Source organism: Thamnophis elegans, chromosome 17 (genome assembly GCF_009769535.1).
Source record: "Thamnophis elegans isolate rThaEle1 chromosome 17, rThaEle1.pri, whole genome shotgun sequence".
NCBI lineage: Eukaryota > Metazoa > Chordata > Lepidosauria > Squamata > Colubridae > Thamnophis > Thamnophis elegans.
This window is the reverse complement of record NC_045557.1, coordinates 3,663,707-3,677,977: the sequence shown is the minus strand read 5'-3', so window position 1 is coordinate 3,677,977 and position 14,271 is coordinate 3,663,707. Positions and strand designations below refer to the sequence as shown.

The 14,271-nt window shown below is 47.2% G+C and overlaps 1 protein-coding gene across 1 annotated transcript in view; it reads left to right on the top strand.

Annotated features, from left to right (window-relative positions):
* Window positions 1-1,352: 1,352 nt before the first annotated feature.
* Window positions 1,353-14,271, top strand: part of CELF3 (CUGBP Elav-like family member 3) — a 30,430-nt gene continuing 17,511 nt past the window's right edge. Inside the window, exons 1-2 of the mRNA XM_032234260.1 lie at window positions 1,353-1,500; window positions 10,363-10,445. Of these exons, the coding sequence (XP_032090151.1) occupies window positions 1,356-1,500; window positions 10,363-10,445 (228 nt within the window). The 5' untranslated portion in view covers window positions 1,353-1,355. The remainder of the gene's footprint in view (window positions 1,501-10,362; window positions 10,446-14,271) is intronic.

Sequence of the window (14,271 nt, the reverse complement as noted above, 5' to 3'; positions counted from 1 at the left end):
GCCGAGCGTCCGAATCTCAATTATGTGACCATTTGGTCATAAATGTGAACCACTGGCCCGAGCGTCCGAATCTCAATTATGTGACCATTTGGTCATAAATATGAATCACTGGCCGAGCATCTGAATTTCAACCACAACCACATTCTGGAATTGCACGGGTGTTTCAAATCGCTCCTATGTCCCTTTTTTTCCGTAACTTTGAATCGTCACTCAACGAACCGTAGCAAGTCGAGGTTTAGCCGCCATCCTCTCTCTCCCCCCCCCCCCCGCTCTTTCCCTTCCCCGTATCTTGCAGGGAAGAGGCGAAAACAGCCCCATCCTGGCCGCCTTGGTGCGTTTTTCTCCCGAGTTGGCACTTGGCGGCCCGTCCCTAACTGTGACACGGTTGTTAGTGGAGGGAGGGAGGGGGGGGGAGAGCTGGAAGGCTTGGTTGGGTGGAAGGAAGGAAGGAAGGGGGAAAAGGGCTGGGGAAGCGGAGGAGGAGACTCCAACCTGCCCCATACTGTCGGACCTGAGCTTCAGGAGGGCTGGGGGGGGAGGGAAGCCGCCCAGAGGAGAAGGGGGCCCGAGGAGGCGGTGAGAAACCCAGCCCCGATTAGAAGAAGGAAGTAAAGAAGAAAGAAAGAAAGAAAGAAAGAAAGAAAGAAAGAAAGAAAGACAGAAGGAGAAGAGAGACAGACGGAGGTGAGGATTAAGCAGCCAACAAAAGTTGATCCATTAAAAACTTCATTAAGGGAGCTACTATCCCCCTTCTTCCTCCTCCTCCTCTTCCTCGCAATCGCAGCCCCCCCCCCCCCCAGGATGAAGGGTCGGGGCGAAAACTCGTGAAGAAAGGAACCGGCTTTTCTTGCAACTCCGGGTTTAAGCGGCCGTCGGGAAAGGAGAACCAGCGGAAAAGGAAAAACGATTTGCATCCCGTTTATTTTGAATTTTTCCTGAATTTTTTTCCCTCCCCCCCCCTGTAGAAGAAAGGCTCGTTGGCCAAGGCAACAGCGGGCATGCCGCTCAATTAAATCCAGGTCGGTGGGCTCTTTGCCCCCACCCGACCCCCAACCTCCTGTCCCCCCCCCCCAATTCCCCACAACCTCCCCCCCACCCCACTCCGTCGCCTTTCACCGTCTTTTGTCTCCCGCTGCCCAAGGGGGGCAAATTTCCCATTTCTTTCTTCGGCATCCTTGGGTGGCTTTTTTAAATTCTTCTTGAATATTCTGAATTTATTTTATTTTTTTTAAAATTTTTAAATCGTTGTTGGTTTATTGGGGCGGGGAGGGGGTGCCCGCGTTCCTCCCCCCCCCTCCGTAAATTTGAGGCTCTCTCTCTCTCCGGGGAGGGGGGTCCTGCGCCTTTCGGACCAAATGAAGGAACCGGATGCTATCAAACTTTTCATCGGACAAATCCCTCGGAATTTAGACGAGAAGGACCTGCGCCCGATTTTCGAGCAATTCGGGAAAATCTACGAACTGACAGTCATCAAAGATAAATACACCGGCATGCATAAAGGTAGAGACGGTGGAAGGAGGGTGGGGGGGTCGGTGGAGGAGGCTGGTTGGCTGGGTGGGGGGTAGTTGGGCACCTAACCCCCCCCTCTCCAAAGAGGGGGTCCCCCCCCATAAGGCTCCCTTTCCAGATATGGAGGAGTGGGGGAGAGAATCGGTGGAGAGGGGGGACAGTCGAGACTGGCTGGCTGGGGGGAGGCGGGCACCTTAAAATAAACCCTCTCCAAAACCCCTTAAAAGTGGGGGGTCCCCCCCTCAATCTATGGGGCTCGCTTTCCAAGGTAAGTAAGGCCTTGGGGACTCAGCTGGGGTAGAAGCGGCTTTCCGAGCGATGGGGAGGGTGGGTGTTGGGTTGAGGGCGATGGGGTAGGGGTGGGGGGGCACAGCAGATGGCAGGAGACTGAGCTGGGGGATTTGCATGAATTAGAAAGTGGGGGGAAGCCCCCCCTTCCTGGGCAGAAGCCGAGAGGGCCCCGTTTGGCTTTTTGTTTTGTTTTTTTAAATGGGGAAGGGGCTTGCAAGTTGGGAAGGGGCAAACACGAAGCCGGGGGGGGGGGTGGGCGATGCAATCTGGGGAAGGGGGTGGGGGGTCTGGAGGAAGCAGGCTGGTGGGACCCCCGCCCCGGGCAAGGCAAGGGGGGGGTTCTTTTTAATGTGTGCCAGGCGCAAAGCTGGCTTGTCGGAGACCCAAACAGACTGGGATTAAACCGGGGCTTGTCTCGCCCAGGAGTCTGGGGGAGGCCGTTTGGTGGTGGGGGGGCTGGCAAGGCTGCCGGCGCTCTTGAGGGAACAAAGGGGAGACGGAGGTATTTTTAGACCAGCCTGGCCTGGGCACTGGGAGGGGGGGGGGGGAGAACCTGCCGTGCGAGGCGCTTTTCCAATTCGAAATACGCCAAGCTTGAGTCAGGAAAAGCTGCCGCCAGCCCGCCTTTGACTGGCATTGCCCCCCATGCTGCCCCGGAGCTGCCCAAGAGCGCCTTGGCCTTCCCGGCGTCACTCCAGGAGGGGACGTGAGTTTTGCTCGGCTCTCTGGAAGCAGGGGGGGGGGATTGGGGAGAGGGAGGGGTCGGTGGGCGCCCCGGTGGGTGTTGAAAAGCATCTCCAAACTTTGATTTTTGGGGGAGGGGAAGGAAGGAAGGAGGATAAGAAGGGAGAAGGGAGAGGGAAGGATAGGAAGGAGGGAGGAGAGAAAGGAAGGCAGGAGTGAGGGAGGAAGGAAGGAAAATAAGAATTGGAGGGATAGTAGGAGGAAAGAAGGAATAGATGGAGGAGGGAGAAAGGAAGGAAGGGAAGAAGGAAGGAAGGAATAGAGAAGGATAGGAGGGAAGGAAGGAGGAAAGAAGGAAGAAAAATAAGAAATGAGGGGAGGAAAGAAGGAAGGAAATAGAGGAGGGAGAGATGAAAGAACAGAAGAAGGAAGGAATAAAGAATAGAGAAGGATCGGACGGAGGGGGAAGGGAAGGAAGGAGGAAAGAAGGAAGAAAAATAAGAAATGATGGAGGAAAGAAGGAAGGAAATAAAGGAGGGAGAGATGAAAGAATGGAAGAAGGAAGGAATAAAGAATAGAGAAGGATAGGAAGGAGGGAGGGGAAGGAAGGAAGGAGGAAAGAAGGAAGAAAAATAAGAAATGAGGAAGGAAAGAAGGAAGGAAATAGAGGAGGGAGAGAGGAAGGAAGGGAAGAAGGAAGGAGTAAAGAATAAAGGATAGGAAGGACGGAGGGGGAAGGGAAGGAAGGCGGAAAGAAGGAAGAAAAATAAGAAATGGGGAGGAAAGAAGGAAGGAAATAGAGGAGGGAGAGAGGAAGGAAGGGAAGAAGGAAGGAAGGAAAGAATAGAGAAGGATAGGAAGGGAGAAGGGAAGGAAGAATAGGGAGGGAGGGAAATAAGAAATGGAGGGAGGGAAGAAATAGAAAGAAAAGGGAGAGAGGAGGAAGGAAGGAGTGAGGGAGGAAAGAAGGAAGGAAGGATGGAGGGAAGGATTTTCTCCCCTTCACCACCATCTGCATCACTTTGTAAACATCCTCCTGATTTCCAAAAGAGCCAAAGCGAGACTCGATTCCCCAGAGCCAAATCAGCTAAGAATAAAATCTAATTAACACCACTCTACTAAAAGAAAGTTAAAAGAGACGGAAAGAAAGGGAGTTTTTTTTTTTAAACCCATCAAAATTAATCCCCAATTCTGGGTCCCCTTTAATCTGGGTTAAATCCACAACCCTGCCTTCTCACACACACACACACACACACACACTCAATCCCTAACTTTTGGGGATCCAGCCAAGGAAAAGGGAGGGAGGGAGAGCGCTTGTTTTGATCTAGGTTTGCCTGATCCCAACTGTGATGGATAGAACACTCTGGCAGTGTGAATTGTGTCGTGTTGTGAACAATTTTTGGCTCTGGAAAAAGAACTGGGAAAGGACCAGGAAGGAAGGAAAGGGAGGGGGGGAAACAGTCTTCCAGCCTTTGCTGAGTCAATCCTCATTTTAAAATCCAGGAAAACAGAAGTTCTCCTGAGTCCAAACTGAATTGAATAAAGATATTTCTCTTAAAAACAGCTGCAGAACCAGAATCTGAGCAGATGGGCCTTTTATGTAGGTTCCAAGTTTCAATCAACCCCACTTGTTTGTGTGTTTATGTCTGTGTGTGTGTGTGTCTGTGTTTTCAAGAAGCTCTGAGGACTAGAACCTTAGTTTGGCTTTGCAGGGAACCGATTAGCCCTGCTCTGAAGGGCCGGAGGGGATGATGGGAGCCTGATCTTCTTCTGTCAGGGGGTTCTTCTGGGTAGGGGTCTAAGAAACTTTGCGCGTTTTTAGCATCTGTATTCTGGGGTGTCCTTTTCCTCCTTCCTTTTTAATAAGAATAAGAATAAGAATCGTTCATTCATTTTTGGATGCCTTTTTGCTCGGTTTTGATTCGGAAGAGCCGTTTCCTCCGCTTCAGTGTTATTGTTCAAACTGCAGAGAACCGAGTGGAAACTTGGCTGGATGGAAATAAATCTTGAACCGTTTTTTAGGAGGCTGCATTCACACCCAAAACCCTTGGAAAACAAGCTTTTTTTTCCCCTTTTCTTTTTTGCAAGAGGCAATCAGCGAACAAAGATTTGAAATTTCACACCCAGCGGGTGTTAAGTTACTTCTGGTGTAAAATGCAATTGGGGGAAGGGGAGAAGACCACTTTAATTTAACGTATTCCTCAGATAAATTTCTGATCAACATTTGCAGCCCGCCGTAGAAGATAACTTTCAAATCTGAGGGTGATTTGATCTAAAACAACAACAACAACAACAACAATATTGCGAAACAGCAGTGACTCAGGATTAAGAGCTGAGAATGGGAAAGAGCTACTTTCCCCGCAGCACAGATTTTCCCGGGCAAATTCAGCATGGCAGGTTACTAGTCCTCAAGGGAATGGACTCCTCACCTCTATTCCTAAATTAGCAACTTATATAAAGGCATAGATAGATAGATAGATAGATAGATAGATAGATAGATAGATAGATAGATAGATAGATAGATAGATAGACAGACAGACAGACAGACAGACAAACAGACAGACAGACACAGACAGACACACAGACACACAGATAGATAGATAGATAGATAGATAGATAGATAGATAGATAGATAGATAGATAGATATGGAATTGGATGGGTAGATGGGATGGATAGATGGGATAGGGACAGACAGACAGACAGACAGACAGACAGACAGACAGACAGACAGACAGACAGACAGACAGATAGATAGATAGATAGATAGATAGATAGGGATGGAATTGGATGGATGGATGGGATAGATAGATGGGATAGAGATAGATAGATAGATAGATGGGATAGATAGATAGATAGATGATAGATAGATAGATAGATAGATAGATAGATAGATAGATAGATAGATAGATAGATAGGGATGGAATTGGATGGATGGATGGATGGGATAGATAGATGGGATAGAGATAGATAGATAGATAGATAGATAGATAGATAGATAGATAGATAGATAGATAGATAGATATAGATAGATGATAGATAGATAGATAGATAGATAGATAGATAGATAGATAGATAGATAGATAGATAGATAGATAGATAGATAGATGATAGATGGGATGAGATGGATAGATAGATTTCATGCAAAGTGGCACAAAACTATATTTCAAATCTCTCTGCACTTTTGGGGCAACTGGGTTTTCAAACCAGCATTTAATTAGGGTTTGTTCGGAGCGTCGCGGCCTTCCACTTTCAAACGTCTTATGCCTTGTCACCCTCTCCCTCCCTGCCTGCCAATGTGGAGCACGTCCCCAGTCCTTCGCCATGGCACGAGCGGGGGCTGCCAATGCGGTTTGACTCTTCCCCATTTGCGGTCTCGCCGGGGTGGGAAAAAAATAATAATCCACCCATCTCTCCCCAAACTTGATTTGGTTCGGATCTCCCACTGAAAGGCAAAAAAATATGCCAACTTTAAAAGAATCCGCAGAAAAAAGTGGAGGGGACCTTTGCAAAATAAAATAATAATAATAATATGCCAGGTTGTGAGTGGCAAAAAGCAAAGTTAACATCGCAGCCAGTTTGCGCATCACGCTGTGTTGATACAGACCAGGAAAGGGAAGGGGGGAGGCATTTTTAATTTAGACAGAAAAAAAAATATCTTGCTTTTTGCCCCCTTAGGGCTTGGTCAGACATGGGGGGAAGATTTTGGGGTGCCAGAGATTTCGAGAATTATTCTGAAGTTGCCAAGGGTTCGCCGGACCAATAAATTGGAATTTTGGAAGGATTTGTAAACAACACTTGGCTTGCGAGAGTTGGGGATTATTAATTTTTTGTGGCAGGTTTTTATCTCCCCAGAGTTGGGCTTGATTTTATTTTATTTATTACATTTATATGCTTTCTGTTATTTTTCCACCCTCAAATCACTCAGTGGTCTTACTAATGCTAAGCCAGGCCCTGTATTCTGCGGATGCAACCTGGTGCCCTCCAAAGTCGCTGGTTGAGGACGATGAGGGACGTATTTCGGAGGTCTTTGGGATATTTTTAAAAAAAGAGGTTTAAAATGAAACAGTGTCTTCATTTCAGATGGAACCTGCAGGTTTAGCAACAGTGTAGTTAGCAGATAAAAAAATATCTTCTTTTTAACTTAGAAGGGACTTAAATCGGTATGATTTTCCCCCAAGCCCATTCAAGATAGATAGATGATAGATAGATAGATAGATAGATAGATAGATAGATAGATAGATAGATAGATAGAAAGATGATAGAGAAAAGAGAGAAAGAAAGAAAGAAAGATAGATAGATAGATAGATAGATAGATAGATAGATAGATAGATAGATGATAGATCGAAAGATGATAGAGAAAAGAGAAAGAAAGATAGATAGATAGATAGATGATAGATAGATAGAAAGATGATACAGAAAAGAGAGAGAGAAAGAAAGAAAGATAGATGATAGATAGATAGATAGATAGATAGATAGATAGATAGATAGATAGATAGATAGATAGATAGATAGATAGAGATAGATGATAGGGAAAAGAGATAGATAGATGATAAAGAGATAGATAGATAGAGAGAAAAGGGATAGGTAGGTAGGTAGGTAGGTAGGTAGGTAGGTAGGTAGGTAGGTAGGTAGGTAGGTAGATTATAGATGGATGGATGGATGGATGGATGGATGGATGGATGGATGGATAGATAGATAGATAGATAGATAGATAGATAGATAGATAGATAGATAGATAGATAGATAGAGATATTTCCCTCTTTGGACTTGTTCAAACCCAAGATAGAACCATAGATAGATAGATAGATGATAGATATAAAGATGATAGAGAAAAGAGAAAGAAATAAATAAAGATAGATGATAGAGAAGAGATAGATGATTTAGGAAAGAGAAAGAAAGTAAGATAGATAGATAGATGATAGATATAAAGATGATAGAGAAAAGAGAAAGAAATAAATAAAGATAGATGATAGGGAAGAGATAGATGATTTAGGAAAGAGAAAGAAAGTAAGATAGATAGATAGATGATAGATAGATAGATAGATAGATAGATAGATAGATGGATGGATGGATGGATGGATGGATGGATAGATAGATGGATAGATAGAGAAAAGAGATAGATGATAAAGAGATAGATAGATGATAAAGAGATAGATAGATAGATAGATAGATAGATAGATAGATAGATAGATAGATAGATAGATAGATAGATAGATAGATAGATAGATATTTCCTTCTTTGGACGTGTTCAAACCCAAGATAGAAACCAACTTTTTTTTCTTAAGAAACAGGAGGAAGCAAAGAGAAAAAGAATTCAAAATATAAATAAAGAGCACAGATTCTTCAAGGTTTTCGACCTGTCCTTCTGTAACAGCCGGGGGATTTTAAATAAATGAAAGAAAAGGAAGGAGTGGACTTATTTTTCCCAAGGAAATTTGGAAGGATCGGGGCAAAAGGCAAAAGGATCGGGGGTGAAGGGGAAAACAGCCCCGTTGAGATGCAGCCAAGGGCTCAGAGGGTCTTTTCAATGTATTAAAATAAATTTGAGAGGGCTGCCCATCCCACCGAAAGGGACTTTGGGATTCGGCTTTGCGGGAGGATTAAGGATTTTCTTTCGGCTCCCTAAATGGATTTGGAGAATCTTGGGTTTTTCCGAAAACAGGTTGAAGGAAGAGGCCGAAAATCTGATTCTGAAGAGGCCGTTTTCGGAGTCCTTTCCTGTTCTTGGTGTGGGGTCTCACTGAGATGGGGGTCATCTTGACTTTGGGGTGCTGAGATGGTCCCAAGTGGCACCAAAAGAGGGTCACCCCAAATTTGGGGATGGAGAGGAAGCCCATAAGAAGCCCCCAAATTCATTCATTCATTCATTCTTTCTCTGTCTTTCTCTCTCTCTTTCTTTCTGTTTCTGTTTCTCTTTCTACTTCTCCACCTCATCCTCCTTCTCCATCTCCTCCTTTCTTTTCTTTTTCCTTCTTCTTTTTTCCTTATTTTCCTTTTTCCTTCTTTCTTCCTTCTCCCTTATTTTTCCTTCCTCCCTCTTCTTCCCTCTTCTTTTCTTCTTTCTTCCTCCTTTCATCTTCCCTTCTTCCCACTTCCTGTTTTCTTCCATCTTGCTTCTTCCTGTCTTCTTCCTTCCTCCTCCCATCTTCCTTCTTCCTTCCTTTCTTCCTTCTTCCTTTTTCCTCCCATCTTCCTTTCTTCCTTCTTCCTTCCTTCTTCCTTTTTTCCTGTCTTCTTCCCTCCTCTTCCCATCTTCCTTCTTCCTTTCTTCCTTTTTCCTTTCTTTCTTCATCCTTCCTGTCTTCTTCCTTCCTCCTTCCATCTTCCTTCCTTTCTTCCTTCTTCCTGTCTTCTTCCCTCCTCCTCCCATCTTCCTTCTTCCTTTCTTTCTTCCTTCTTCCTTCCTCCTCCCATCTTCTTCCTTCCTTTCTTCCTTCTTCCTTCCTCCTCCCATCTTCCTCCTTCCTTTCTTCCTTATTCCTTCCTCCTCCCATCTTCCTCCTTCCTTTCTTCCTTCTTCCTTCCTCCTCCCATCTTCCTCCTTCCTTTCTTCCTTCTTCCTTCCTCCTCCCATCTTCCTCCTTCCTTTCTTTCTTCATCCTTCCTGTCTTCTTCCTTCCATCTTCCTTTCTTCCTTCTTCCTGTCTTCTTCCTTCCTCCTCCCATCTTCCTTTCTTTCTTCCTTCTTCCTTCCTCCTCCTATCTTCCTCCTTCCTTTCTTCCTTCTTCCTCCTCCCATCTTCCTCCTTCCTTTCTTCCTTCTTCCTTCCTTCTTCCTTTTTTCCTGTCTTCTTCCCTCCTCCTCCCATCTTCCTTTCTTCCTTTTTCCTTTCTTTCTTCCTTTCTTCCTGTCTTCTTCCTTCCTCCTCCTTCTGCATTTGTTTGCAGAAAGAAACTCGGCGGGATGGGCAGAGGGGAGGAAGGCCTCCCTTTCTGCCCCCTTGGCATCTTTTCCTGCTTTCAGCCCACCCCCACCCCCTCCAGAAACCTCCCGCTGGCAGCTCGCAAGGCTGGACTGACGTGGCACCATCAGGCTGAACTGCCGGAGCGTGAATGGCTCAGCTTTTCCACTTCGCTGCCCGTTGTGACAGGCAAAGGCTAAATATAGGCCCTGCGCCGAAGCGGAGGAAGAAATGGAGCATATTTTGCTGATGAAAAAAAAAATTTGGGGGAAAAAATAAAATAAAATAAAAATTAAAGATTGGCAGAGAAAGGGAGGTGGGATGGGCGGGAATCACGACAAAAAAACCCTTCTTTTTTCTCTCTCTCTCTCTCTCCTTCGGGCAGAGGGAGCCAAAGCGGATGGGCTTTGTAGTCCTGGGATGGCACAGATGTGCCCACTTCACTCTCGGTGGCTCAACTTCCACGAAGCTGGAATGAAAGAAAAAACAAAACAACGCCTGGTGTATAAACGTTTGACCTGTAAATTAACAAGCCGGCTTTCTAAACCTTGTTATTTCCAGCGTAAAATATCTCTTCCCACCCCCCCTCGCCCCCGAATTTGGCGATCTTTGCATCCCCCACATGCGTGGCACATGTTTAAAATTTCGACGCGCGGGCGAATAACATCTACAATTTCGCACCGTTGAAAGTTAGCAGCTCCTCTGCACGGGGCTGCCATCTTGCCTAAGCTGGCCAGATGTTAGCCTGGAGCACAGCTGGAGAGGCAGCCACCCACTGCTGACCCATTAAGGTAGACTGCCCCTCAACGCCGAGCTCTTTGGGGTTTTGAGTTTTGAATATCTTGTTTGTTTGCCAATTGTCCTTTTCCCACGGGAATTTAGAGCTGGGAAACCAGTTCCAGGCTGGTTTCAAGGACTGGATTTGGACGCAAAATGGCGGGGCCGTGTTTTGAACCTGTGTCTTCCCTCCTGCAGGATGTGCCTTCCTGACGTACTGTGCCCGGGAGTCCGCCCTCAAGGCCCAAAGCGCGCTGCATGAACAGAAGACGCTGCCAGGGGTGAGTCCAAGGGGGGGAGAGTGCCCGCCTGCTGTGCCAGGAGGCCTTGTCGCCCGATGCCACCTTCAGCAGATGGCCTCGGCGGCTAACATCGCCGGTGTAGGGGAGTGCGCACACCAGCTCTCATCCCGCTTCGGTGCTCTCCTTGTTTGCCGATCTCTTTTCCATTGTTTGCAGAATCTCCCCTGGATGATTTCAAATCCAAAATAATAATCTCCACTAGATTATTATTATTATTTCAGTGTTAAAAAGGAGGTCGGATGCGCTTAAGGACGGTTCCTTTCGAATTCGCCGGCGTTTGGGAGTGTTTTCTGCCTCGACTAGTAGACGGGGGGTATTTAGTCAAAGGTATATGACTTTCTCGCAAAGATTGTGGCCTTGCGGTGCCATATTCCTGGGGTCGGTTTGTGCCTCTCGACTCAGCATTCTTTTGGGGGGGGGGTGTTTCTCAACGCAGAACTAGGGAAGGGGTTCCCCACCCACATTTGGTGTCAGTGGTGAGATCAGCCCTTCGGAGTCCCTAGGGAGAAACCGAATCCGGGAATCCATGTTCAAATCTTGGGAATTAAAAAGGGGCTGTTCAATTTTAGGGGAGAGGAGGACTCTGCCCATCGTGGTGATGTGTTTCCTTTTTTTCTTTCGCAACGGAAACAGTTGTTTTTATTTAAAGTTTTTAAATAAGTAGAACGTCACCCTGTGGTTATTATTAGCGTTATTATCAGCTTACCTCCACCAAATATGACACCACCACCCCCAAGCACAGAATTGGGAGAAAAATGAAAGGGTTTTTAAAAGGCGTAGCCAAGTTTCTAGACCTCACCGCTTTGAGCAGAGCCTGCAAGGAGAAGGGGGGTTGGGAGAGGCAGGAGGGGGAGGGGGATGTTCTCAGGCCTAAGCAGATTTGCTGCTTGTCCAAGGCATTAACTCTTGACTTAACCTCATTTGCTACGGCCGCGGCCGGGGGGGGGGGGATAAAATAGCCGGAGAAAGGCGGTCAGGACTGCTGCCCATTGAGGAGAAAGGGATGGTGGCAAATAGGATTACGGGATCGGATCAGCCTTGGCCCTGCTCAGTGAAACCGGAGAGGTCAGGAGACCCTCGGAGGGAGGGAGGCCGGCATCTGCCCTGGCAGAGGGGGGGGGGGGGCTGGGGAGCAGGAAGAGGCCAGAAGGCATCTACCTGGGTTTAGGTTTAGGTTTAATCCTGGCAAGAGATTCTGGGGAAATGGCCCGTATCGTCCCAGGGAGGGGGGGGGTTGATCCTGCAGATGGAGGAGTGGGGGGGGTATTTTTTATTATTTGGGGGACAGTGGATGAGGGGGGGGGGTTTGCTCAGAAGTGCTTTGGCCAAAGACACAGCTCTTCTCTCCTTCTCCCCTTCCTTCCTTCTTTCTTTCTTTCTTTCCTTCTTTCTTTTCTTCTTTCCTTCCTTCTATCTCTCCTTCTTTCCTTCTTTCGTTCCTTCTTTCCTTCCTTCTTTCTCTTTTTCTCCCCTTCCTTCTTTCTTTCTTCCCTTCCTTCTTTCTTTCCTTTTCCTTCCTTCTTTCTTTCCTTCTTTCCTTCCTTCTTTCTCTCCTTCTTCCCTTCTTTCTTTCCTTCCTTCTTTCTTTCCTTCTTTCCTTCTTTCTTTCCTTCTTTCCTTCCTTCGTTCCTTCTTCCTTTCCCTCCTTCCTTCCTCCTTTTGTACTCCCTTCCTTCCTTCTTTCTTTCCCTCTTTCCTTCCTTCCTTTTTTATTTCCTTCTTTCTTTTCCTCCTCCCTCCCTCCCTCCACATCCTTCCTTCCTCCTTTTGTATCCCCTTCCTTCCTTCCTTTCTCACCATTTGTTCCTCCTCCCTTTCTCCATTGTCCCTCCTTCCTTTCCAATTTCCCTTCCTTCTTTCCTTCCTTCCTTCGTTTTTCTTTCTTTCTTTGTCCTCCCCTCCCTCCTTTCTTGCATTCCCTTTCTCTCTCCCTCTCTCTCTCTCTGTCTTTCCTTCTTTTTTCTCTTTCTTTCTTTCTTTCTTTCTTTCCCTTCCGTTCTTTCCGTCTTTCCTTCGCTTTCTTCCTCCTGGTGTTCAGGGAGACGCATCTCCCTTCCTCCCCCAACCCCTCCGGCCCACCTGCCCCTCCTGGGCTCAGCCTCCCTTCTGCTCCCTCCGATCCCCTGCCAGCTATTTGCCCAAGGAGGGGCCATGAAAGAGAGCAGGTGTTTTGCCAGCTGTCGCAGAGCTGCAAGCGTTTACCTGGCTTCCTGGCAAAACCCTGGGGCTGGGGGGGGGCAGGATTTAAATTCACCTTCGGCTGCCTGAGTGGGGGGAGGGGGCAGGGGAGGGGGGAGGGAGAGGCTGCAAAAGGAAAACTGGAAAATTGGGGGGGGAAATCAGAAAAAAACACCGGCCCATCGACACCAAACCACAGACAGCCGTTCTTCCCAAATTTCCTTCCTCAAAAATTGGGGAGCACAGGTCCAGTATCTTGTCTCCCTCCCCAGCCTCTGGAGGTAGACTGCTCCACCATGGGGGGGCTCCATTAAAATAGACCCCCCGATTGTATCCTTTACTAAAAAATAATAATAATAATTGCACGGGACAATATATATATATGGCTTAGAGGTTAAGATAACTGCCTGATTTCCATTTTCCATTTTCCATTTATTGAATTTATAGGCCGCCCAATCCCGGTGGACTCCAGGCGGCTTACAGAAATAAGAAATATTACTTACTTGATACGTACAAACAGCCCAGGTTCGAATCCCAGCAAGGGTATGGGTAGCTGGTGAGAGCTAAATAGCTTGAAATAGATCTAGACCTTTATTTATTTATCAGCACAAATGCAACACAAATATATATATAAATGCTTCCCATTCCAAAAACACACTGCAGACATAATAAGAGTCCCTAATATTTCTATATTTATCGGTGAGCCCCAATGCCCCCCCCCCCTAATTGGGCAGGAAAAAGGAGGGCGGGTTAAAACTTGTGTGACGAGTTCGAGGATCGGGAAATATTCCAGCAAGAACCCAGATGTGGCCGTGTGGATGAGAGCTGGAAATTTAGCAGGAGGTAGAGGAGTAACTCTGCGATGCTGGTTTATCCATGCCATAACTTGGTCTCTTCCTCCTCTCCATCTCCTCCTCCTTCTTCCTTCCTTCCTTCCTTCCTTCCTTCCTTCCTTCCTCTCTTCCTTCCTTCTTCCTCTTCCTTCTCCTTCTGTTCTCCTTCTCTTCTTTCTCCTCCTCCTCCTTCTCCATCTCCTCCTTCCCTTCTCCTCTTCCCTTCTCCTTCTTTCTACTCCTCCTTCTCCATCTCCTCCTTCTCTTCCCTCCTCCTCCTCCTCCTGTCTCCTTCCTTCCTTCCTCGCTCCTCCTCCTCCATTTCCTGTTCATTAGAACAATTGACCAGTGGAACTGCTTGTCACTATAACTTGTGAGTGCTCCCTCAGTTGAGGCTTTCAGAAACCATTTGTCTGAACCGGTTACACGGCTCTCCTGCTTGAGCAGAGGGTTGGACTAGAAGACCTCCAAGGTCCCTTCCAGCTCTGTTATTCCGTTATCCCCCTCCTCGCTGCAGCCCCTAACCCTGAAGGCTGGTTGCCCCCCACTCCTGGATCCCAGATGCCCCACAAACCACTGGTGCTCCCCCTCGATATGCGCGGCATGCCGGGAGGGCAGGAGATCTGGAATTTGGTGGATTATCTCCAGATTTAGTCTTGGGCAAGCCGAGCCACCCGGCTGGATGGGGGAGGGGGGGGCAGGCAAAGCTGGATTAAGGGGCATCTATACCTTCTGATCTTCAGCCCCTTCCCCCCTCTTCCTCCCCCACCTCCAGGCAGGGCACGAGAAGGAGG